This window comes from Talpa occidentalis, unplaced genomic scaffold, assembly GCF_014898055.3.
Source record: "Talpa occidentalis isolate TD23 unplaced genomic scaffold, MPIMG_talOcc4v2.1 talOcc4.7, whole genome shotgun sequence".
In the NCBI taxonomy this organism is placed as follows: Eukaryota; Metazoa; Chordata; class Mammalia; order Eulipotyphla; family Talpidae; genus Talpa; species Talpa occidentalis.
Window position 1 is genome coordinate 116,378,602 of NW_023605083.1, and position 26,615 is coordinate 116,405,216.

At 41.9% G+C, this 26,615-nt stretch overlaps 1 protein-coding gene across 3 annotated transcripts; it reads right to left on the minus strand.

Annotated features, from left to right (window-relative positions):
- Positions 1-484: 484 nt before the first annotated feature.
- Positions 485-26,339, minus strand: CALCOCO2 (calcium binding and coiled-coil domain 2). Of its 3 annotated transcripts, XM_037492406.2 has the most exons (14): positions 26,258-26,339; positions 19,689-19,877; positions 15,056-15,158; positions 14,774-14,907; positions 13,808-13,933; positions 11,069-11,157; positions 10,631-10,700; positions 9,910-10,032; positions 9,114-9,200; positions 7,451-7,609; positions 6,279-6,374; positions 3,743-3,878; positions 2,687-2,715; positions 485-1,514 (listed from the first exon to the last, which is right to left on the minus strand). In XM_037492406.2, exons 2-14 carry the CDS (start codon positions 19,866-19,868, stop codon positions 1,332-1,334), a joined length of 1,515 nt encoding a protein of 504 aa, XP_037348303.1. In that variant the 5' UTR covers positions 19,869-19,877; positions 26,258-26,339; the 3' UTR covers positions 485-1,331. The 3 variants fall into 3 exon arrangements, with proteins under 3 accessions (XP_037348303.1, XP_054544910.1, XP_037348306.1); XM_054688935.1 differs by lacking the exons at positions 7,451-7,609; positions 26,258-26,339 and having other exon boundaries at positions 486-1,514; XM_037492409.2 differs by lacking the exons at positions 485-1,514; positions 2,687-2,715; positions 3,743-3,878; positions 6,279-6,374; positions 26,258-26,339 and adding an exon at positions 7,042-7,210.
- Between the last annotated feature and the right edge of the window lie 276 nt (positions 26,340-26,615).

Sequence of the window (26,615 nt, forward strand, 5' to 3'; positions counted from 1 at the left end):
CTGCAGTGTCTGCTGATAGCATCATAGTGCTGAGACTTAACCCCTTGTGCCATCAGGGAGGCTCTAAATAAATAAATCTTAAAAAAAAAAAAAGTTTTTGTACACATTTATATAGTCACCAGCTGGTTGACTACTTGGGAGTTATTTCTATTTGTTCAGTCCCTGGGGGGAGAGAAATTGGAATTGCTTCTTATAGTTCAATTAGGCAAATCTGGATGGAGGGAATCGAACCGAGTTCACAAAGGATGCCAAAATCTACACTGTCCCCTTTCAAAAAATGGATGTTAAGAGCAAGAAGTCAGGGCTCTAGAGTTCTCAAACTAAAGCTTTGTCACCTCTTTCCCTACCTCAAGACAACTGCCAGGACATTCTTTTTGACTAGTTAAGACAGGTAAAGAGAAACCATTGGTAGGTTCTATAATTCCCACAATCCTTTTGATTGCACTTTCCCCATTAGCTTCAAAATAAAAGACCAGAAGCACAAGGTTTATTTTAAATTACCAAAGTCCCTGAAATGAGGACTAGTTTATTTTTTAGTAGTAGAGAGATTAACAGTAGTACTTATTATTCTGACTTATTCGTCTTCAAACTCACCTGCTTAGAAAGTTGTAAACCCACAGTTTCTAACAACTCCTACTAACCATTAAGAAAGGACAATAGAATTATGTGCATAGAAACTATCGAACGGTTGAAAATGCCAATCAGGGGTATCCAGAGAGAAAGGTTTTCTGTGATTTAAATAATATTTCCTGTCCATAGTTCAGAAATAAGATGTTTCTGCTGGGAGTTGAGAAATCAAGAACCCTGTAAGATCCAAACTGGATGCCTGCATTCTCTGTTGTGTCACTTTTTGCTAGTCTAAAGCACTTAGTTGGAGAAAGAGGAAGAACTTCTCAATCTCTGGTGCATTTCTAGCCCCAGGGTTAGGACTGAGGACTAAGTACAACACATTGGAGGCCTGACCATGAGTGATGGGGACAACTTGGACAACTAATCACTTAATACTTGAGTCAGACCTATTGTGAACAGCCAGATCACTTCCATCCCAAGGCCCTCTTGTACTGAAGACCCTTGGCAGAATGGATACCATAGGTGAGAGGCTGACACCGAGTTATGGGATTTAAAAGGCAGTAACCCATAAGAACGAAAGCAACGGCCCATAACACTATCCTTTAGATAATCAACATGACTCCACCTTTAGGACAGCAAGACTGAGTATATCCCTATTAATCTGAGAATACACAAGATCTCAGGTCATAACTCAGAGTAGAAGCTATAAGGCTCAACTCTATAAAATCTGTGCACAGTATATATCCAAGAGATTGGGGCACTTATACAGAGTGGCAGAACACATGATCGTCAAAGATTTGCTTCTCTTTTGCTGGGAAGATCTGGTCACAAATTGGACAAGCCAGACAGTGGGTCTGCATGTGCTGCTGCTCCAAAGTATGATCAAAGGCGTGATCAAAAATATCAGCAGAATCTGATCTGCAGGTGGGGCATTTCTTGGAGAGCTGGGAGAAAGAGCAAAGAAGTCAGTGCAAATGAAAGGTATGTGGTAGAGATCATATCTATGTCTTATTTTCCGTTATAACCCAAGCATCTAGCATAAATGCTTGGCACTTGCTGGTGCTTAAGAAAGAGGATGAGGGCCTCCCCGGTGGCGCAGCGGTTGAGCGCTGGGTTGCGAAACTGCCCGCAGCCTCTGCAGCGCCGGTTCGATCCCTGGCTGCTCCCCGGCCACCGGAGGAGGGTCCCACATGGCGCGCAGACCTCTCCTGCTGCCCGCTGCTCCCCTCAGCAGTGTACTTCGGTCCTTCTGCCTGCTCTGCTCCCCGCTCTGGCTCTGGTGAATTCTCTCACCCTCCCGCGCTTCTGACTGTACCCAGTGCATGTATAAACAAAAACAAACAAACAAACAAACAAAAAAAAGTCTCTATAAAAAAAAAAAAAACCTTTAAAAAAAAAAAAGAAAGAGGATGTATGAACAAATTCACATTAAGAGATGCAGGGCCTCCCCGGTGGCGCAGCGGTTGAGCGCTGGGTTGCGAAGTTGCCTGCAGCCTCTGCAGCGCTGGTTCTATCCCTGGCTGCTCCCCGGCCACCGGAGGAGGGTCCTGCATGGCGCGCAGACCTCTCCTGCCGCCCGCTGCTCCCCTCAGCAGTGTACTTCGGTCCTTCTGCCTGCTCTGCTCCCCGCTCTGGCTCTGGTGAATTCTCTCACCCTCCCGTGCTTCTGACTGTACCCAGTGCTTGTATGTATGTATGTATGTATGTATGTATGTATGTATAAATAAATAAATCTTTAAAAAAAAAAAAAGAGAGAGATGCTCACCAGGGCTTTTTCGAACCCCATGAATGAAAGGGTCCAAAACTGCTGACACTTTCAAAGAGCTTCCAGCCTGGAAAGGGCACTGCACATACCTTGCTCTGCTAGCTACCTAGGTCATATCTCCTCCCTAACCCTATTACCAAATTCAACTCACAGGTGAAGATCTTGGGGGAAATGCTGAGAGGTGAACTGTGCTTTCTTCTCCCCAACTCAATCAGCTCACTCTGCATTGGGCACTGAACAAACTGACCCCTTGATTTATGGAGTTATCAAAATGAACCATCCCATGAAATGGAGCAGGAAGGGAAATTTTTCAAGGCTCTCACTGGGTAATCTTATGAACCAAATACTTACCAGGCTGGGGGCAGAACTTTCTTGGATACCTGAGGTCAATAAAAAAGATATCAGTCAATGAAAAAAATATCATTTCTAGATTCTCTGACAATGTTTTAGCAGGTGTTTTCTATAGCCCTCATTATTCCCATCCTCCTACTGCCACTGATTCTTTATTTCTCATATGCACCACTTACTTCTTACAGAGGGGATCTAGGTCAATGATAAAGGGAAAAGACAAAAAATAAAGAAAATGAAATGGCATTTTCAATGGCCATGGATTTTACATAACCAGAAAAAAAACAACAGACCTATTTTCAGTGTGGGGGAAATGAGATTTTAATAAAAATAGGAACAATTTAACAAGAAAACAGTCTGAACTGGTGCAGCTATTTTTCAAATGAAATGCTTAAAAAGATTTTTAAAGAAAAGACAAACATGTACCCCTGCCTGTTACAAAGATCTGTGACTCCTGAGAGGATACGGTTGCTTTAATTTGTCCAAAAAAGCAAGTGAGCTGTCATACTGCTTTTGGAGATAAAAGAGGAGAGGAGAGTTCCCTGTTTGGCAAAGACAGCTGACCCCAAATCCTTGCATGACAAGGCTGGTTTTCACCCCTATGTCCTGTCCTTCAAACCACCCAGTTTCTCTGTGGCCTACAGTCCTGCTTCCTCGGGCAGGCCGTCAGGGGGCTGCTGCAAGTGTCCATGCCTGGGCAGCATAACCTGCCTCTTGTGCTTCCATTTCCAAACCTTAATTAGTTTCCTCAGCTTTGTATGTGTATATCTTCTATGTAGAGACATTTCTCTGATTTATATATTTGGAATATAGCCACGGGACTCAATTTGTGTCTGCTGCCTCTAGGCGAATGATCTGATTTGCGTCTTCTAGATTCAGATTTATTTCTCAATTAACACTACTCGCCTGGCAATCTTTCTATTAGGTACTCAGCTTCTGCCCAGCAAGTCTTAACAATGAGACTGGTCTTAATTAGCATCTCAGACAAAAAAAATTTAGTGGGGGTAAAGAAAGGGATACAGCAGGGGCCTTTTAGCTCGAATGACAACATGGTCTTACCAGAATATGGGTTTTCATAGACAAGTCCCGGGTCCTGTCCTGCACCGCCTTCACCTGAAGTAGGCACTTGATAAGGTAAAGAGTCAACATCCAGACCCATGTAACTCAGCAACCTGGTGTTCTCCCTCTTCAAAAACTAAGGAGAGAGTATTTACAGAGACATGCTTAAAAAACAACAAAGAGTGGCCACAGGAATTGGTGAGGGGATGATCATTACAGATAGTTCTCAATTAAGAACTGAAGAAACCCCAAAAAACAATAAACTGTACTTCTAAACAAGGGGAAACAGCAGCCTTAATATTCTGAAGACGTGATTTTTTAACATCTGAATTTAAAGATACACTGAATTTTTTAAAAGATTTATTTATTTACACATACAAGAGCTGGGATATAGGCCAGAGGTGTGTGTGTGGGGTGGGGAGGAGGACATGAGATGATTCACCAGAGACCATGTGGGAGCAGAACAGGCAGTATTGCCACCACTGTGGCGGAGCCACAGTAAGATCAAAACTGATGTCCATTGTTGAGAGCAGACTACTTCTTTCAGTCTCCTTCCTAGAACTATTCTTACACAATGAGACTATACCTCTGATATAATTTTCCTTTCTCCAAAATATCATCAAATAAATATGCCAACACAGAGAGTGAGAGGGAGTAAGGAAGACAGAGAAGGAGAAAATAAAGAATGAGAGAAGAAGCTACAAGGGGACAGACAGCATTTAAAGTTCATAGAGGGCCTCCCCGGTGGCGCAGCGGTTGAGCGCTGGGTTGCGAAGCTGCCCGCAGCCTCTGCAGCACCGGTTCGATCCCCGGCTGCTCCCCTGCCACCAAAGGAGGGTCCCACATGGCGCGCCGGCCTCTCCTGCCGCCCGCTGCTCCCCTCAGCAGTGTACTTCTGTCCTTCTGCCTGCTCTGCTCCTCGCTCTGGCTCTGGTGAGTTCTCTCACCCTCCCGCACTTCTGACTGTACCCAGTGCTTGTATAAATAAATAAATAAAAAAAAAAAATCTTAAAAAAAAAAAAAAAAATAATTAAAAAAAAAAAAAAAAAAAAAAATAAAGTTCATAGAAAAAAGAAAGTAAATTCTCCTAAACATCTTAAGAGGGGGCCTCCCTGGTGGTGCAGCACTATGAAGCAATACACAGCTACTGCAGCATGAGTTCCATCCCTGGCCAGGGAGGTGACACACATGGTGCAGCAGACCTCTCCTGCCTTACCTGCTGCTCCCCTCAGCAGTGTATTTCAGTCAATCTGCCTGTTCTGCTCCCCACTCTCTCTTGTGAATCCTCTCACCTCCCCCACACCTCTGGCCTGTACCCCAGTTCTTGTATGCATAAATAAATAAATCTTTAAAAAAGATTAAAACAATCTTTTTTTTTAAAGGTTTATTTATTTATGCATACAAGAACCAGGGTACAGGCCAGATGCTAGGAAGGTGAGAGGATTCACCAGAGCCAGAGCGGGAAACAGAACAGGCAGACTGATGAAATATACTGCTGAGGGGAGCAGTGGGCACGACAGGAGAGGTTTGCTATGCGATTGAACCGGCACTGCAGAGGCTGTGGACAGCTTCACAGTGCAGCGCTCAACCGCCTGCACCACCAGGGGAGGCCTGGTGTTATAATAGAGTGCTCTATTATAGTAGTAAGACAGTTTCCAAATATCAGATCTTTTACCTCTTACTGAAGATTGTGTCCATTCCCCCTCTCCCTGCCCTCTCAGACTAAATCAAGAAAACAGGGATTTCAGAGTCAAGATATACTTATCTAAAGCCAGAGGATGAGAGTGACAGAGCCAGAAATAGTGGAACACACTGGCATAAGCAATATAATCAAAAGTAGAAATGACCACCTGGAGGCATAGTCCAGAGGGTTATAGAGAGGGAAGAGATGGAAAACTGCTGGAGTAGGCCTGAAGGAATAGCGGAATGCATAGATATCACTCTTTGATGCTAGACAAGAGCATGAGAGTGATTTCAAATACAATCACTTTATTTGCCGCTATCATCCTCAATCAATCAACTAATCAATAACTTGTGCTTAACACACAGCAGAAAAATACTGGTTGGATGAGAATGAACTGATGAATGAATGGACATACAGCATTTGTTAGGGGCCTACCATGGTACTGACCACCACTTCTGTTCCTGGTTTGGCAGCAGAGAAAAAGGGAAAAGTTGTGCTGAAGGAAAGAGGTGCCCCTCAGCATAAAAGTGACGTAGAATCTTACTCCCCATGACAATACTTACAATAGCTGTGAAGTTAAAAGCAAAAACAATTAGTTAATCTTCATCAAGGCTGTTCTGTTCAAGTTGACTACTACCATGCCAAACAAGTTTCAGTTAAAGAACAGAGAAAGCATTTTGTGGCAGATGAGGAAACCAGATAAAGGTTATTCTTTATTTTGGGAGTAACGGTCCTACCAACTGTCCTGAAAGGGCCCTTTTTTTAACTTTTTAATTTATCACAATACTTCTGGGTCACCCGGCTGTATTCCTTTAAAATGGTGGGTTTTTATACTCTCTTTTATATACTTACATCATTTTCTCTTTCCAGCCTCTCTTTCTCACTCTGTAGAACATTACATATAATCTTGTTCTCACTCAGTCTTTTTGACAGGTCAAAGTTCTGGTCCTGTCAATAGTAAAATAAAAGAAAATTAGTAGGGGATCACATATTGTAACTGGATCCAGATGGGGTAAAACAAGGAGACTATAGAGGACCTGGCTTTTCAAAGAAATGGGACTGAGGTGAGGGAGGAGGGAACTGGGGTTAGGAGGAGTGGTCTACAGAGGGGATGCCGGTTTATAGAAGAATGACTTAACAAAATGCCAGAAGGCCTGAGCTGGCATGAAGATGCCAGTTTCTTTTGCTTTAGCTGAGAGTATACATGACAAAGGAAGAGGAAATAAGCTTATAGAAAACATCAAGACTGATTTATCAGTGTTAGGGATAAACAGAGCCTTGTTTAATCCCACCCAACCATGAAAATAATCTTCTTTGTCAAGAATAAACATTTCACTCAATGCAGCCTGAAGTGCTTAGGGTTAGGATGATCTGACTCCCTCACAGTTTAAGGACAGGCATCTGGAGAAAGAAGGAACCCTGGGAAGCATTTACCCAAGGTTACAAGGAATCCAGACTGGGGCGTGGGGATTCCCAGGATGGCGGGTTGACCTCAGTAGTTTCATGACCCAGAACTCCTAGGCATGCTTCAGTGCTTCCCATCTCCTACCTACATATGTAGATATGCGCAAACCTCACAAAGACACTGAAGCTAATCCTACTAGTTGTATTTTTTTTTTTTACAAGATTTTTTATTTGAATGCTGGTCCCCAAGCTGCTGTGTGCTTCTAGCCGACCCTGAGGTAGTAATGCGAGGGGGGCTACCCGATGACAGTGCTGACTGCAGGCTCTTGGCTCCCCATCCCCATTGGTTCCTGCTGGCTCCTCTGGTCCTGTTTCACTTCCTCAAAAGGCAGAAATAAGAAAGGACTGAGTCTGCACAGAGACCTGATCGATGGTTACAAAAACCTTCCCTGAAACCCGTGGATGAAGTGGGGCCTGTTTTTCCAGGGATTCCCAGGATGGTTTCTGGCCTCAAACTCCACCCTTCCTCTTTTTTAGCAGTAAGATAATTTTTTCTCCTTAACAAGGGTATATATACTTCACACCCCTTGCTTCCTGGGCCCCTGATCTCTGTCACCTACCAGTGCAGCGGCCCTGAGTTGCCTGATCTGTTTGTGGAGTCGTTGACACTCTTTGTACTTCTCTAAGAAACATGCTTTCCCGGCCTCTACTTTTGCCTTTAGGCGTTCCACCTCTTGTACTAACTGCGCCTCCACTGCTGTTTTCTTGTTCTTAGGCCCCTAAAGTATAAGATACATAGTCCTCATAGTTAGGATTCTTTGGATGCATGAGGAAGAATTGCTATCAGACATTTGGGGGGCACTGGGTGTTGAAAAACATTCCACGAAAACCAAAGAATCCTGTACCTGCCACCAGAAGCTCAAACCTTTGAATGGCCGTACGTTATTTAAAACAGTAGTTTCTTTGCTACATCAGAGGTCACAAACTTAAATGTGTCGCTAGTGACCAAGCAAGTAATGTAACTGAGTGAAGAAGCTAAAAGCAACAAAAAGTGAAGACTACAGTCAAATGGAGCTCACGCATCCCAGCTGAGGGGTGCAGCAGCCGCCCAGCTCCAGGCGTTGCTGCTGTGTGGTCATGTGGGCTCCAAGTTGCCAGTGCCTCTGATTTTTCAAGAAAAGTTAGAAATACAATCATTTTTATGGTAAATAGTTCCATTTTTAAGTGTTGGTAACTAACTCAATTATTTTAAAAACACATCTAGGCCAAATAAAACTTTTTTTGTGGGCTAAACTTAACCCATGCGCTACTGATTTTTACTTTGTTCTATTCATTATTGTCCATACTGAAATATACAATATATTATATGTGGTAGGTACTCAATAATTGAATGAATGAATGGATGTTTATATGCATTACTACCTTATTTGCTGGATATCTTCCAGACATTCAGATTTCTCATGTCCTTACATCAATTCAGAAAATGGGACTTCTTGGCACCTGATCACCCTAAGGGCTCTTTTCCAATATATTACAGAAAATTCTCAGTCAATCAGGCTTCCATTTCTGTATTATTCTAATTCAGAATAATTTAGAATGGTAAAATTGCTACCATTACATTATAACAAAATTTGTTTTGACTTCTGGAATATCTTCCTATTGTAGATCTCAACTTAATAACTATTAATTTGGCCCCACTCTGTGAAAAGGGAATAGGCATTATACTGTGAGTCCTAGCACAGACTATTTACTACAACCTATCATGAAGTTTAACCTTTGCTATTCCCTTACCACTTATCACACATTAGAAATGTACGCCTTTCTCTCTCTTTCTCTCTCTCTCTTTCAAATATTTATTTATTTATTTATACAAGCACTGGGTACAGTCAGAAGTGTGGGAGGGTGAGAGAATTCACCAGAGCAGGGAACAGAAGAGGCAGACTGATGAAACACACTGCTGAGGGGAGCAGTGGGTGCAGCAAGAGAGGTCTGCGCGCCATGTGGGACCCTCGCCAGTGGCCAGGGATGGAACTGGCGCTGCAGAGGCTACGGGCAGCTTTGCAGCTCAGTGCTCAACCACTGCGCCACCAGGGGAGGCCCGTACACCTTTCTCTTAAACACTTTATAAATGGCAGAATCTCTGTCCTTTTGGGTAGAGAGCAAAACATCTAGGGGAAAATGCTATTCTAACCTGTCTTATTTATCTTTTCCATAATCTGAAAATAGACCTATCCCTTCTTTCTTTAGGCTTCCTCCCACATAGCCATCTAAAGACAGACATGCCGTTAACTCCTGATGCTTCTTCATTGCTGTAGTTTCTTTCAGATTCATCTCCTCCACCGTCTGCTCCAGCTTCTTCTGGTGCTCTTTCTGCACAAAAACAGATTTCAATACCAGTGATAGTGTTAGAGGGAAAGATGTTCTGAGCAAACTCCATACAGGCTTTGTGCACTCCACCCCCATTCCAGACCAAAGCCATCAGGACACTGGGAAAGACAAATCCCACCACCACCAAAGGGAAGGTTGCTGGAACCTGAGGGTGGAGTTAAGCAGCCAGGTTTGGTATAAAAACCAGACACGTGGGCCTTGGAGGGGCGCCCTTTTGGCTCTTCGCCAGCTAGCGGCTCTCGGCCACCTCTCAGAGTGCCACTGGGTTTCCAGGTCAGCGGATCGGGTAGGACGCATTTAAGATTTTATTTCCCTATTTTCTCCCTGAGTTGTACATTTCCTCATTTCCCCTTCCCTTGTAAATAAACCTTTTATTAACCTTTTGTGTGTGCATGCAGTGGAGTATTAATAACTCCCTTTTAAGCGTGTGGGTGAGGACCCACAGCCAGGCAACCCGTTTTATATCGGGGCTGCTCTGTAACAATAGGAAAACACACAAACACACACACAAGGGCCTGCTGAACTAATGAGCAAGTTGGAGGTGGAAAGAGAAGCAAGTCTTATCAGTTTCTGATAAAAATCATGAGATACCTCATTTCAGTTGATTTCCATATGTGATAGAGAAAAAAAGAATGATGTATATATTTTCCCACAAATGCCTCAACATGTCATTTTCATCCACGACCCTAACCTGTTCAGCTAAACTGAGAAAGAGCCGGTCATTTTCCTTTTTCAGCTGCTTCAACTGCTCTGTCCTATCTTGATCTCCCTGAAGAAGCTTCTCCATTTCTTTCTCTTGCGTTGACAGCTTGACCTAATACAAAATGAATGAATATTACCAAGACATAAAGGAAGGAAAACTAAACAAGTACAACACTTTTTCAAAGTGTTTCCTAGCACCTAAAAGAGATGTGTTTCCTAGCACCTAAAAAAAGTGTGCTTCCAATTGCCAAATATCCCTTAGAATGTCTTCACCTTCCAGTTCTACTTTATACCTCAGTCATCCAGGAGTCAAGTGAGTAAAATTTGACAACCATTCTTTAAAGCATAGCTTCCGAAAAAGAAAGCAGTTCTGCTACTATCTGCTTTACATTCCAGTAAGATTTTGCCTGATAAGCTGTCGTAGCTGAAAGAAAAAAGTCTGAAAACCACTGATGTAGATGACAGTCATCTATTTTAAGAGCTCATGGCAAATATAAATTGACAAATATAAACAAATTAATCAATTCCAAGTAGACCATGACTATTAAAAAAAAGGGGGGGTGTATTGTGGAGGGTCAAGAATGGAAAACACAGCCTGAAATTTTGCCTGATGCTTTGAAATGTACACCATGAGGCACTCACTCTAATGAAGTGCATCTTTCTGGGCCAGGCTGAGAAAGAAAACTTTGCAGAGGTTTGGCATTACCTACCTGAAGCTGATCCACTCTGACTCCCATCTTCTCATTTTCGGAGGACATCTTCTGGTTTTGTTCTTTCAGTCTATGGAGGCGAAACAAAGGCTGATTCCAGATCACCTCCCCTAAGCCTTAAATAACTTAAGACTAGTTTTGTCCTATATCTGCAGAACTATTTTAAAATCTACTAGCCTTTATTCCTCATTTGGCTTCCTGATCTCAAGCTGAAAATATTCAATAGTTAATAATATAAATTCAGGTAATTTCTTCTTACCATTCTGACACAAATATTCTAATCTAGAATCAAAGTGTTTATGAGTCAAAATGGGATAATCCCACCTATCACTGCCATAGCAGGAAGAATGTTTTCTAACTAATTCCAGAAGTTTAATGTGAACCTACATAAGGATGTCTATAACCCAGTGATTGCTCCCATCCAGGAATCACACTTACTGAAGCAGCTCTGTCTCCCAAGAATCCTTCTGCTCTTTAACTTTCTCTTCCAACTTCTTATTGATGCCCTTTAAGGTTTCTAGCTCCTCCTGTAGATTGAAAGGTTAAAGGAACAGACTATAGCTAAAACAGTTTTTAATATCTAAGACGGCCTACAAATATTTATTGAGCACTGTCAGGCATAACAAGACAGACAGTGAATGAAACTCCTGAGTAAAGAGATTTTCATATTAAAATGTTCTTTCCATATTAAAAATATATGTATCTTAATTTACTTTCCATTGGTACTTATATTTGTCCTTCAATTTTTTTTTTAAAGATTTATTTATTTATTTACACAAGCACTGGGTACAGTCAGAAGCATGGGAGGGTGAGAGAATTCACCAGAGCCAGAGTGGGGAGCAGAGCAGGCAGAAGGACCGAAGTACACTGCTGAGGGGAGCAGCGGGCGGCAGGAGAGGTCTGTGCACCATGTGGGACCCTCCTCTGGTGGCCGGAGAGCAGCCGGGGATCGAACCGGCGCCACATAAGCTGCTGGCAGCTTCGCAACCCAGCGCTCAACCACTGCGCCACCGGGGAGGCCCTTGTCCTTCAATTTATTAATCAAATATTTAGTGAGTGTTTGTTACATACCAGACACTATTCTAGTCCTAGAAACACAGCAGTAGACAAAGTTGTTTTTCTCCTAGAAAAGTGCTATCTAATAAATTACCAAAAGTCACTTAATTAAAATATTTTAATAGCCACATTAGAAGAAGTAATTTTACTAATAGTATATTTGTTCTAATATATCATTTTGACATGTAAATAAAAAGAAAATATTTTACATTTTTTTCATACTAAGTCTTCGAAATCTGGTATATATTTTATGCTTATAGCATATCTCAATACTCCACATTTTAATGCTTAGTATCCAGATGTGGCTAGTGGCCACCATACTGGCCCAAGACAATTTTTTTTCCTTTCCTAATTTCATTCTATGGAGAAGTCAACCTTATGTGTCAATAACAACTCCCTGCTTTTAACGCCAAGATTTTCCAATTTTTAGTTTATTAAAATTTTTTAAATCATTTTTTTTTTAAATTTAGATATGGGGCCTCCCTGGTGGTGCAGGGGTTAAGACACAACCTATGAAGCTGTCTGCAGTCACTGCAGCATGAGTTCAATCCCCAGCCAGGTTGCTACCCACATGGCACAGCAAACCTCTCCTGTCTTGCCCACTGCTCCCCTCAGCAGTAAATTTCAGTCAATCTGCCTGTTCTGTTCCCCACTCTGTCTCTGGTGAATCCTCTCACCCCCCCGCACCTCTGGCCTGTACCCCAGTTCTTATATAAATAAATAAATCTTTAAAAAAAATTATATATGTAGCATAAAATTTACCATTTTTAGTGCACCTTAGAGGCATCAAGTACATTTACATGGTCTATAACCAAAATGACATCTGCCCACAGAACTCTCTTCATCTTGCAAAACTGAAGCTGATACCTATTAAACATGAACTCACTATTCTCCCTTCTCCTCAGTCCTGGCAACTGCCATTCTACTTTTTGTCTCTGTGAAATTAACTACTTTAGGTTCCTCATCAAAGGATAATCATACAGCATTTGTGTCTCTGTCTGATCCATTTCATCCTCCAGGTTCCTCTATGTCACAGCATGTGTCAACTTCCTCTTTCAAGCTGGGCAATCCTCCACAGTATGTACGCACCACATCGTGTCTATCCACCCATCCGTCACTAGATACCTGGGTTGCCTCTCACTTTGGCCAATGTGAAAACCGTTATTCTGCACGTGGATGTACAAATATCTCTCTGAGAAAACAGGTATCGTCAATCCTTCTTTCACAGAGATGCTAATAAGTTTTTCCTGGTTCATCAAATAAGGAGAACTAGTCTGTGTGATTTCAAAGATAAGGTATCTAGCCACTGTGTGATCCTGCCTCTAAAAATCATGGGTTTTAACATAAAAAAAAATGAGCTGAGTTCAAATCTCAGCTCACTCCAAAGTCAAGAACTGTGATGTTGAGCAGTCACAAGCTCTCTGAACTGTGGAGCAGCTGCAGGAATCAAGTGATATGTTCAATTACATTGCCTGGCACAGTAGATGCTGAAAGAATTTAATTTTTGTAATCATTATATTAATTGGCAGTAAGTAGAAGAATTAATCCAAAACCCAGACTTGGTCAGAACTGATTAGGTGGGATGTGGAGCTCCTGGTCTGAAGTTGGTTCTTGACAGCCAGATTGTGAGTTACACCTATGCCACCACCTTCATTTGTTACCTCCCTGCCTGGGATGGGCCAGGTCTGCTGTTTGGAATGTCATCCACACAGTACCAGCCCAGCACTGAAGCTATCACAGACACTTATGTGACAGTAATGTGTGAAGAACTGAATACTGTTTGAGAATGAAAAGAAGTGGGTGTTCACTCAGTGTGGTCACTATGTAAAACCCTTCCCTTTTCCTCTGTACCTGTTTTCTCCTTTTTTCACCTTTAGAACAAGGTGGTTGATATAAGCTTATTTAACTCCACCAAGTCTCAGGTTACTCATATCAAATTGAGATAATAAAAGTACTCATTGCAAAGGTTTGCCATAAAATTTGTAAATAATCCATATGAAACTATCAAAGATATTAGTATAAGGGAGTGGAGATCATAAGCAAAACAGAAAATGGTGCCGCACTGAGGGCACTACAGCTTTATCTTCATACCCCAAGCTCACCTTTAACCAGCAGCCATACCTGCTTCTTTTGGAGCTCAGCCTGCATGTCTGCGTTCTGCTTCTGGAGGCTGACACAGTTGTCCTTCAGCTCCTGGTTTTCTTTGCAAAGGTCCTTGTTGTGTTGTTCAATCTCTTCTACCTCTCCCTACAAAAGAGTATTCCATAAACTCTTATTGGACTCTTTATATCTCAATGGCTGTTCAAAAATCCCTCTAGCAGAAAATTCTCATAGGCTGGGATGGTGAGGGCCTGGCTGATTCACACTCATTATAGTGACATCTGTATACCTCAATTGGGAACAATTCCTCAGTATGTAGACAAGGGGGTAATAGAAGTATGTAAAATTGTAGCATAGAGCCTGCCATTACCAAGAAAGATGAAGAAAATTAAGTTCATAAAAAGTTAAAAGGTGGAATGACCAAAGAACATAGATTGCTCTCACAAACACTTAGAATGTTTGTCTCTCACTGGGCTTAGTTCCTTGAGGACAGGGACAGCACTTGGATTGACTCTTCACTGCAGCCTTAGTGCCTACGACAGTGCTCAGTGGAAAGCAGGTGTCCTGTTAAAATGACAGAGTAAGTAAATGAAGCTAATACTCATGTATGTCAGGCTCCGGGTCAGAAGTGAGAGATACAAAGAAAAATATTTGGTACTTTTCTTCTCAAAGGAGAGCTTACAAACTGTCCTTTGTAAGCTTTTAGCTTACAAGCTTACTGTGGCGGTGAGATGTGCAGATGACAAAAATTAAATAACTGGAAAAACTAAGGGAATAACCAAATGCTAACTGAGTTACAAAAGTTTTAGAAGAGGGCGAAATCACTTATTGTTATGATTCTGTTAACATTACTCTGTCATTTATGGATGGGTCTGGTGGGTACTGCATAAATCAGGCATTCAATAAATGCTACTGACTCAAATTCCATCTATCTTGGAATTGCTACTCTGAATGGTCAAAAGTGATTGAGGTGAGATGTTTACAGACCTGGGTGGTAACAACCAGGATGTCCTCCTCATTTTCTGGACGGAACTGGAAAGGGATACTTGCTCCCCAGACCACACCATCCTGATCCACATAACAGAACTGGTAATACTCATCATCCTTTGGCAGGTAATAAGCTAAAAACACAATCACAATTTTTAATAAAAAATAAGGTCTATTACGAAAATAAAAAATCTAACTCTTTTACCTGCCATAGAAAGTTTAAGTTCAAGGGAATTAGTTTGGTTGCTGTCTTCAACATCCTTGACCCAGAATTTTTCTCACCTTTGAATTGGACTTCCTGCTGTTTGACTGATTCACTGTTTAGGTCAGTGGGCATAGTAACCCACATGAAGGTGTAGTACTCCCGGGTTGTCTTCCATCCCACCTACAATGACAAGAGAAATTCTCATTCAGCATCTAAAAGCATTCAGGGAAAAATTCTTATTTGAGAGATTTCTTCTTATAATGCACTTACTTGAAATACAGTTGAATTACAATTAAGGTGAAAATACAATTAAGTGAGCTAATTATGGTAAGTTTTGCTCACCAGGGATTCTTGTTTTTTTGACTTAAGACAACTATATATGGTAAAATGTCTGATACAACTAAAAACTGGAATGTGCATGTGTGCACATATATACACACAGAGTCTTAAACACCCGTCTTAAAAGGAAATGAAAACAGGCCACCAACACCCAGGACAAGAGCTCCTAAAATTATATCAAGTCAGTCACAGAATTGAGAACAACTGGGGACAAAAGTTCTGGGATTGTTAATCTCGTTCCTACTTTCTTCTTTAATGATGTTTTTGGAACTTCTTAATCAGAAAGCACTTCTATCTACATCCATTAGTTTATCCTCCTCAGTGTCCAATTCAGTCTTGTTGCCTATACAAGTTATACTATTGCATTTTCAAAAACACACTTTTTGAGGATGTGTGTGTTGGGGCGGAGAGGTCAGAGGGGTATTAGATTATGAGGCACCAGATAATTGAATCCAAGCCTATATAGTTTTCTTTCTTCAGTGTTTTCCTCAATGTATGCTTAATGAAGGCTTTTGGGTGATAAAGATAATAACAACAATCTGGTAGTCATAAAGGCCTCTTCTAGGTATTGAATGCAGTAAGTCATAAGGTATAAGGACACTATAAAATATGCCTTGCACAGAAAGCTGGCTAAGTGGAAAACATTCTTATTTAATGTGAACAGAGTAAAAGATGGCTCAAATTGTGTCTGGAAGATAAGAGCACACCAGAGAATAGAAAGGAAACCATTGTGTCTTCAAGGAGAGAACACTCAGCAAATGAGAAGCAAAATTACGTTTATTGCCATATTCTGACCCTGCCTGAGCCCAGTGGGAAGAGGAAGGACTAAAAATAAATTCCATTTTTATATATTAAGGAATCAGAAGCAGGGTTGAAAAGGCTATGCTGAAAGCTCATCAGAACCTACTAGGGCATGTTTTAGTGTCTCATTAATACACACCCCATTGCTGTAAGCATCTCAGAGCCGGTGCAGCCTGCGGTGGTACAGGAAGCAGGAATTTTATGGAGTTTTCATTCACATCCCGGAGTTTCTTAATGTATTGTGACCAAAATATCATCTGGGAAGGCCTAAAATTACTGCTGCCTTGGAACAAGGAAAGAACCTCTCACCACCTGCAATTTTAGTACTCAGATCCTCTAATCTCATGCCTCTTGTGGCATTATTTCCCCTCTTTAAAACCTTGGGACACTTAAACACCCAGGTAAAGGAATAGGATACTATACACTAAAGAAAGGAAAGCTGACTCCTACCCACTATAGGCTTTATTATTGGTGGTAGCTTTTGCCATATAGAGATGTAGCATATTGCACATCAAAAACATTTCAGGAGTGCCTACTTGGTTTCTGGAACTACTGGTGTTGGGGTCGATAAGGAGTTGAAAAATATGTTAAGGATACACTGAAAGAACACTGGGAGGTCTTTAGAAGTGGGATATAAAGGACAAACCTTTACAGTAAGCTCTTAATTTTCCAATTTAGCATCTGCTGTTCAAGGGAATGTACCACAATAGAGGGGGGAAAGCACGTTTGTGAGTCAAACAAACTTGCTTCACCATTTACTTACTGAGAGATCTTGGGAAAGTCATCATCTTGAGTATAGTCACTTTATTCACCTGTTCACAAGTGAAACTACTACTTACCTTAGGAGGCTTCTATGCTGTGAGAATTAAATCGGAAAATCAAATACAAAACCTCACCAAACACCTAACATATTGTATGATCTCAAAAAGTCTGTTCTTTATGGGGCCTCCCTGGTGATGCAGGGGTTAAAGTCACAGCGCTATCAAACTATCGCCAGCCACTGCAGTATGAGTTCGATCCCTGGCCAGTGAGTTGACCCACATGGTGCAGCAGACCCCTCCCGTCTCGCCTGCTGCTCCCCTCAGCAGTGTATTTCAAAAGATCCACCTGTTCTGCCCCCCACTCTGTCTCTGGTGAATCCGCTCACACCCCCGACTCCTGGCACCTCTGGCCTACATCCCTGTTCTTGTGTGCATAAATAAATAAAAATAAATCTTTGAAAAAAAAGCCTGTTCTTTAGCAGCCTTGAAATGTTCAGGCTTCGGCATGTCTTCCAAATCAATAGCTGATGGACAATGAACACAGAGGCAGGCCATTCTCTGTATCAACCAGGTTTCTTTACTGAGGTGTGGCAATACCTCTGAAATGCCTGAAACACTCCAAGTATAGATGCATCTTTTTACTTTCTTTTTTTAAAGATTTATTTATTTATGCATACAAGAGCTGGGATAGAGGCCAGAGATGCGGGGGGTAAGAGGATCCACCAGAGACAGAGTAGGGAACAGAACAGGTAGACTGACTGAAATACACTGCTGAGGGGAGCAGCGGGCGAGACAGGAGAGGTCTACTTCATCATGTGGGTTTCTCTCTGGCCAGCCAGGGATCGAATTCATGCTGTAGAGGCTGCAGATTGCTTCATAGTGCGGTGCTTAACCCCTTGTGCCACCAGGGAGGCCCCAAGATGCATCTTTTTAAAAAGTGTTTTTAAACAGTGGTTTGTAGAAAGCATAATGTTTTCATTTGGTTTATGGTGAAGTCCTCATTGGAAGTTGCTAAATGCTTGGGAAATATAATCAGTCTAAATACAACAGAAGTATAAGTTATATATGTTACTAAAAAAGTGAAAAGTTATAGATTACATTTAAAATCTAAATTTTGAATCACTTTTTTTTATTATCTATACCTGAGGCCCAATATTATAGCTACTAGCCACATGCCACTAAAGAACTAAGTCTAAATAAAAGCTAAAATTCAGTTAGTCACACCAGCCACACTTTAAACGCTTGACAGCTACATGTGGCTAGAGGTTACAGTACTAGACAGTGAAGGGCTGGCTCCACCATAGAAAGTTCTACTGTACAATTTTGATCGGTATGCTTTGCTACATATGGGAAAGATAAAACCAACTACCATCTTCTTTCTTTCTTTTTTTTTTTAATTTTTTTTTTAATAGAGGCATTTTTTTTTTTTTAATTTTGTTTGTTTGTTTTGTTTATACATGCACTGGGTACAGTCAGAAGCGCGGGAGGGTGAGAGAATTCACCAGAGCCAGAGCGGGGAGCAGAGCAGGCAGAAGGACCGAAGTACACTGCTGAGGGGAGCAGTGGGCGGCAGGAGAGGTCTGCGTGCCATGTGGGACCCTCCTCCGGTGGCTGGGGAGCAGCCAGGGATCGAACCAGCGCAGCAGAGGCTGCAGGCAGCTTCGCAACTCAGCGCTCAACTGCTGCGCCACCGGGGAGGCCCAACTACCATCTTCTTTCTGAAATAGAAAACTGGTGTGTAGCTTTCTATATCAGAACATCTTTCAGTCTAAAGGTTCAATATCCTGCAGTCTCAGGAGCTGTCATGACACCTGTCAGTGGCCCTTAGGTTGTCTGCTCTCCCTACCTCTAAATACCAGCTTTGTTACCTCATCTTCCATGCTCCATCAATTAGTTTGGTATTCCAAACAATTAAGGAAAAGTAATTCAATGAGGGATGTGAAAAAGAGCCTGCTCCTTCACAGTATAGTCAAGAATGATGTCTGATTTCATAGTGAACAGCACTGGCAAACAAGCACATAATGAAGTGTCAAAACAAAGGTCACTGACGTTGGGACTCAGCAGTGTAAATTATTTAAATATGACCTTTATCATCTGTCTCTGGAAATGGGAAGATGTGTGTGTGTGCGTGTGTGTGTGTGTGTGTGTGTGTATATGTGAGAGAGAGAGAGATGTGAGAGACAGAGACACAGATTGGGGGAGGAAAGAGGTAGACAGTAAATTAACTATAAGGAAAAAAAGCACGAGTTCTGCACTTGAACTGACTTGAGTGAATACTGGCTGAAGTCACTGAGGGGGCTCATAAACTTTCTGTCCTTGGAAATCTTCACAAAGAAATGAAGCACACTTACTACAGAATTTTTTGGATGTAGTATGTTAAACCAGGTTAACTTCTCAATAGTCTTTTCAAATTTCTACTACTCATAAAATAAATTAACACTGTATTAAGTAAAAAAGAAATATTTAAAAGACACAGATACTATGTTAAAGTCACCCTTCTCAATTACATCATAGATGAATATTTCAAAATAGGTCATTAAAAAATTTACCTTTGGTCTTTGAAAATATAATCAAATTTGGGGATTGTATGATTTATCATCTTACTTTAGCTTGAGATTGAAATTAAAATTTGAGTCCCACAGCATATGCTGGTAATGAGAAGGGGAAAGTTCTAGGGAACTCAGTCTAGGATTTTAAAATTGGCTGAACATAACAAGCAAAATGCTTATAATACACAGACTGTCATGCACTCATATAACTAAGATTTACCTCTAGTTCCCAGTCACTTGGTACTAAATTAACTACTTACTCTAAAGATGCCAATCCAGTCCTTTTGTCGGGGAATGAAATTCTGGGTGAGGGTGTAATAGCATGTGATGTCCCCTCCCGGGACATAGAACTTCTCCACACTGTTAAAGACGACCTGGGAGAAATTACAATGATCCAACATGACAGCTGATGTGGGAGGATCTTCTAATGTATCTTCCATGGCAGGGTTCTGTTAAGAGATAGGGGATAGAATAAGGATCAGAAAAGACTGAAATGCTGGAGATTTCTGGGCTCTTTCCCACAGAACATTGTTTGAGGCAAGTCAGGAAAAGCAAAAGTTACACAACTTGCTTTCTGTTTCACTTTGAGTCATTTTGCATTCATAACTTCCTCTGCTATAAGAACTTTCCAAGAGTCAAATCTTTGACAGATTCTTCACTAGAGTCACTACATCTCTCTGTACCCTTATTCTCTCCTCATAGCTAGTTTGTTTCCTTCTTCTATATGCCTTAAATAAGGCATAATGCCAAGAGGGGAATGACTTGAGCTGGGAACTGTAAGTCCTAAAGTCTAGATTTTTCATTTTCATAAGCCCTGTGACTTTCAGAATGTCAAATTCTCTAGATTTTAGCGTCTCCATTCAATTCCATTAATCCTATAATTACCAGCTCCTTCCACAGATTAAGGTTCTCTGCTAGGAGATGGGGATGAGGAGAGAAGAAAAGGATGCGAGATTATTTGACATGCTATGAGGACAAGCATGGATTCTGAAATCAGAAAAATAGTTAAATTCCAGCTTCATCAACGATTAAATGCGTAACCCTGGGCAATTTACTTAATCAGCTGGGCTCTGTGCCTGTTTCCTCATCTGTGAAATGGGGCTCATAACATCTACTTCATTTATTTTTTTGTGAGCATTAATTGCAATAACGTGAAGTGTTCTGTCCTTACATCAGTGCTTGCCATGGAGTAGGCAGTTCACACAAAGCAGACAATTGAAGACAGAATAAAGTACTTAACACACAGTCTGTTCAAAGAAAGTGTTTAACTCACTACTGTTCTTTTTTTTTTTTTTTTTTCTGGCACAGTTTTTTCCCTCAAAAGGGTCCCAATCAAAAATGGAGTTAAATAAGTATACAAGTGACTGGGATCGCTGGCATAAGAGTTCAAAATATTATTGGGTCGAAAGAGGGAGACTGATTAGGCAGCAAATGAAGCTCCAGGGAGCAAGTAGAATTCTAGCTAAGACTGAAAGAAATACTAGGATTTTGACAAATAGGTTTGGGGGTGAGGAAACTGCAGGTGAATGGAAAGAGCATGCATAAAAGCAAAAAAAGAAAAATGCAGTTTATGTTTGGAGGAAAGCAAGCAAGTCTGGATCTTTATCTATAAGGTGGGGATCGCAGCCTGTGTTTCTCTTTTCCAAGTCACAGTAAAGCGGGAAATTATTACGGTGGTAAAAGCAATAAAAAACAATAACAACAAAGTCTCTTGAATAATTGTTGATACTTCCTGCCATTTGAAGTCACATACCTTGTCTTCTAAGTGCCTCCCTACTCCATCATTGAGAGACTCCATGACTCTGAAATCAGGGTTTTATTGGGAAATGAAAATATTGTAGCTCTATACAGCAGATGAAAAAGGAGCTATGTATGCAAACACTACACGATACTTTACAAATTCAGTTGTTGGGACATGTTGAATAATTGTAAATATACATGTGCAAAAAAAAAAAAGTATAATAACCAAACAACACAGTGACTCTGCCATTCCTGCCCCACCCTACTGATTTCCTGGTTTCATTCTGAACGCCAAACAAGCAGGCCTGACTCCCATGTCTCCCAGAAGTCAATTTTTAGGACTTTGGGGTACTATACTGTCTATTCTTGGGATTGAGCTAAGGAACTGAGAAATGTATTGGCTTTCTGGTTCGTGAGATAGTTTAACCACATCCTCAATCTCAAACCTAGGTCAGTTTTCCTAAGGAAGGAAGGCACTCTCCTTTCAGTCTAGGTCAGGACTTGTTCCCCAGGAAAACTTGTTGCCTGTGTGATCTCTTGGGTGGTACAGGAGCATGGAAGTTTCTCAGCTTTTGGAACCCTATTTTTCCTAGCGGTCTCCAGTCATACTGAGGCCAGCATATGCTTTGTTTTGAGCCTGGAGCACCATTTGTCTGAGTATGACTTAATCTGTTCTTTGAAATGGGTCATGTAAGAGTGACTCAGGTAAGAGTGACTTCAGTGCCTATATTTCAATAAACCAAAGTACCACACTCCCTGTTCTTTTCCTTCAGAATACAGTCACCACTGTATATACAACAAATTGCTTAACCCATAGTAACTCCTGATTAAGTATTCATTGAATAAATAAATGAATATAGGCATGCAATTCATCAAAAAGCAAAAGGAAGGAATTTTATAAGCAAACAGTGGTGTGAATGATGGTGGGGCAAATTCTTTTTTTAGATCTGCTCTTAATTTGTTGGATACCCTTGAAGAAGTTGCTGCTTCTCAGGTTTCCCTTTTCTAAAATAGAATGAGGAGATGATCATCTCCAAATACTGTGTCAGTTCTTGGTAAGGCTGGTTCAGCTGGCATAGCTGGTTCAAGTGGCACAATGCCAAAAAAAAAAAAAAGGCACAGATTTGATTTCCTCCAGGACCCATAAAATTCACACTCCATTACTCACCTTCCACACACTCAAACTCTGACAAGCTGTTTTGCAAATGTATTCTGCTCTGACTAGCCAAAGGTTATAGGGGCTTGGTACTTCCTCCATTTCCTTACTAGAACAGTGAGTCTGTAAGTTAGCTTCTGAGCAGAAGGCTGAAGAAAGGACTGCTTATATATTCAAAATGACATGAAAGAACTCATGTTCTGAGGCTTGGGTATACAGATTCCAATGGAAACTCTATCTCCTAATCAATTGTCTGGAAAAGTCAACAGTCTTGATTCTTTGCTTATCAAAAATGCAAGAGACTCTATGAAGTTTCCCATTTCAGAGATCTCCATACCTTCCCAGAAGGACTCAGAAGGCAGGCACTGACACTTTGTGCCATAAAAACTCATCCATTCTTAAAATAAAAAATTCTCTACTCAGAGTAGGAAAGGGGTTGAAGAGGCAGGTAGACTGGACAACAGCAGTAGCTTTTCTGGACAATAGCAGTAGCTTTTCTGCTTTTTATCAAAGCTGAGGACAGAAAGGCCACGGGCAAACCTAGAGCATAATCACGTCAATCTAAACTGGGCCAGTGAGGAGGTAGCTCAATCAGCTTTTCCTGGAGGAAGGTATCTAGTGATTTTTAAGGTCAGTGAGCCTTGAAGCCTTTCTTCTCTCCCAAGGATAAAACTTCCTGGGAGAAACGGGTCCAAACAATGACTTAAGAAATTACCTTTCTGACCAAGCAGCCTATAATGACTGATGGTGGAGGGGGCAAGAAGGATGAGGAAGCAAAACTGTAATGTTTTAGTATCAACTTCTCCTTCCTTTACCTACTCTTCCCACTATAGAGCCCATCCACTATCCACTTCTAATTCTAGCAATATCCACAGAGGAAAGGACGAGAAAATAAAGAAAGAACAAAAGTTAAATTTAGAAGCCCAGCAAGCTACTGAGTCATAAAAACGCAGTGGAATGAGAATGAGGAATCATGGAATGGAATTCTACCTAATTCCTTACCTTACCCTCAAATCAAAGACTGGACATATAAGGCATGACTGGAAAAAACAAATAGGGATTTTTTTTAAAAAAACAAATTATCAAGCAAGAATAATGCAGAGATTCCATAAACTGTCAGTGGTATTTTACTTGGATTCTGATATAGTTGTTACTTTTTTTCCCCCAGCTCAGTTTCTAAAAGGATTAAAGTCCTCAGAGGAGGTAGGCGATAATAGGCAATGTATTTTAAAATGAGTCCCCTGAACTGGCTCTTGGCTTCTAAAAAATCTGACACATTTTCACCTAATGAGCTTTTCAAGGCTAATATACTACTCCCAGGGCTGTTGTGTGAGGGCATAGATTCTCATGAAGAAAAGGAACAGGAAACAAATAGTCAGCCTACTTCTGCTTTTTGTGTGAGTCCGTAAACTACATAGATACGCGTTTAGCAGAAACAAATTTAATGCTGTAACCTCTCTTGCTCAGATTCTAACAATGCAAATTTCAACCAAGTCAGCTTACCAATTTTCCTAAGGACTTTTCCTCATGTATGCTGAACCATGAAGAAGAAATAACTGTATTAAAAAGAACTGAAATTCTACTGTAGAGAATGCCCATTATTTTCACATTGGCCTTTTTCTACCAGTGAGCACGTTTCAAGAGAAAAGAAGACTCAAAGTAGTTTCTCTGGATTAGTTCACAGAAGGAAACCAAATCCTTCATCAGCTAAGAGAGAAATACTAATCAATTCTTTACTTGGGCACAGTGAAAGTAAAGATAAGTAAAAATCAAACCTACATTTAATCTAATTCCTTCATCCTTTGCTTTCTTAACTTTTTCACACCATTAGTCATTAGCAAAAATGGTTTGTTGTCCCACTGCTTCCTGGTCCTCAAAGAGGTGATTAAGCAAACCGTCCTCAGAGAACACTGGCAATGTGTACCATGGGTGTGTACATGGTTCCAAGACAGGGGCTAAAGCAAAGACACACAATGACCTGTCATCAAATCATTGAGCTACTTGCCCTAATCCAAACTTTCCTTGTTCATTCTAGTTTTGTACCTATAATCTTTCAGAATGATTAAAAAATTTTATACCCCCAGGAGGCTTTTAATACTACTCATTAACAACTGTTTGGATTGGCTGCTCCTTTTGTTTTAATCCAGCACTCATTACTCAACCCATATCACCAACTAGCAAGCAGTACTAGGGGAAAATAGATAAACAGTTCTGAGACTTGAGATGCAACCAGAGACTGCCAACTGTGTGAAAATCCCAAAGTTGTGCACCACATCTCTATTTTACTGAAGATTATCCACTTTTTCCATGAAAGGGGTTATAGTATGCTAATCCCTGAAGTGAGATGGGCAGCAACACTGTATGAAGTCTAGTGGAAATGGAGCCAAGGGAACTGGGGTCGTCTTAGTTCTGCCACTAACTAGTGTGGCCAAGCTACACTAATTCCTTTTTGAGCCTCAGTTTCTTCATCAGTAAAATGCGTGGATCAGGTTAGAAAAACCTCTAAGAAACTTTCCAGCTGTCATGATGATCCTAAGTGAAAGAAAAGAAATGAAAGTATTCATTTTTTCCTGCCTTTTTTTTTTTTAAAGATTTATTTATGTATACAAGTACTGGGTACAGTCAGAAGCGCGGGAGGGTGAGAGAACCCACCAGAGCCAGAGCGGGAAGCAGAGCAGGCAGAAGGACCGAAGCACACTGCTGAGGGGAGCAGCGGGCGGCAGGAGAGGTCTGCGCGCCATGTGGGACCCTCCTCCGGTGGCCGGGGAGCAGCTGGGGATCGAACCAGCGCTGCAGAGGCTGCGGGCAGCCCAGTGCTCAACCGCTGCGCCACCGGGGAGGCCCTTTCCTGCCTTTTTTATCTAAGAAAACAAGGATGCATGATATTGTATCAACATACAGTCAAAATTTTCAAGAGCCTTAGATGTACAATCTGACTCAAAAAACCCCCAAAACAATGTGAGTTGTTAGTGTCACTTAACACTTACTACCTTTCTCAGGGTCCTTTCCACTCTGCAGCTGTCTTGTTTGCTAAAGGGTAGGGTTTCAGGTAGAGGCCCTGTGAAAACACCTGTGAAAGTGAGCTACCTGGTTATTCCTTAATCATCTGCCCTACATAACCTACAAAGACCTACTGCATTAAAAAGTCCTTCACTTGGAATGATTTTTGTGATAATGGAGATACATTTAATATGTCATCTCTATTATCCTCCTCAGCTCCAACTGCCGCCATTTGCTGGCTCTGTGTCAGGAGCTAAGAATCCAAGAAACAGAAAAAAAAAAAAAAAAAGCCCCGGAAGGGCTGAAATCCTAATGTGAGTGGGAACACGAGTCCCCAGACTAAACTGGGCTGAGCGCGGCGCTGAGGAGCGGCCACGGGAGGTCCACTTAGGAGGCAGGTCACGACGCTCCACGGCTTTCTCCTTTGGGGCCTAGCCCAGCTTCGAGCTAAGGAAAGGGGCCTCCCGACTCGCACACGGGGCACCTGAGGACCAAAGAGAACGAAACTTGCCCGGGGTGAGTGGGCAGGGCCCGGGCGCCAAGCACACGCCATGACGTCAGAGACAGGGATTAGGGAAGCACCCGGAACTCGGGCGCGCGGGAGCGGACTTGATATCGTGACGCGTCGCGGGAATTGCCATGACGTCAAGATCCTCGCTCAGTCAGAGGGGTCGTTTCGGCCCCAGAAGCCTCCCATCCGGCCACAAGCCCGGCCCTCCCCGGGAGAAAACTGCCCCACCCCCCGGCGTTCCGAGGCCTTTCCAGGGGCTCCATGACGCCACTCCCATTTACTGACAGCCTAGGAAGGTGGAAGGAGGTGAAAACCGAAACCGGTTGTATTCCCTCCGCCTTTTCTCGGGGCTGGAAGCCTGAATTTGAGGAACCTGGGCGCCCAGCTGCCCCTAACTGCCCTCGTTCTCTTCAGGGACTCACCAGGGGAAGCAGCCAGCGGCAACGCAGCAGCAACAGGGCAGGGAAGGGATCAGGGGCGGGGCTAAAAACCCCTGGGAGCGCTGATCCCACTGGCCCCGCCCAAACGTCATAACGGCCAGCAAACCCCACCCCCACCGCGGGGCAGGCTGGGACTTGTAGTGTTCAGGTGAATGGGCCCAGGGCCGCCCACTATCCTTTATGGCTTTCCCCGACGGGTGCAGCCATCCCAGTTTCTGCCTGTCATCATTCCCAGCTATAAAGAAATCACTTAACTCTGTAAAGGGAGTGCTCTTCCTGAGTAAAAATAAACTCAGCTAAGTCAGTTTAGAGAGAACTCTCCATCTTTGATATCTGAGCA

Coding starts and splice junctions, on each gene's coding strand:
- CALCOCO2 (XM_037492406.2), bottom strand. CDS start 19,868: ATGGAAGATACATTAGAAGATCCTCCCACATCAGCTGTCATGTTGGAT. Junction 13,934..14,773: donor TCCTGGTTGTTACCACCCAG/GTCTGTAAACAT, acceptor ACTCTTTTGTAG/GGAGAGGTAGAAGAGATTGA. Junction 3,879..6,278: donor GGCTGGAAAGAGAAAATGAT/GTAAGTATATAA, acceptor CTCTCTCCTTAG/TTTTTGAAGAGGGAGAACAC.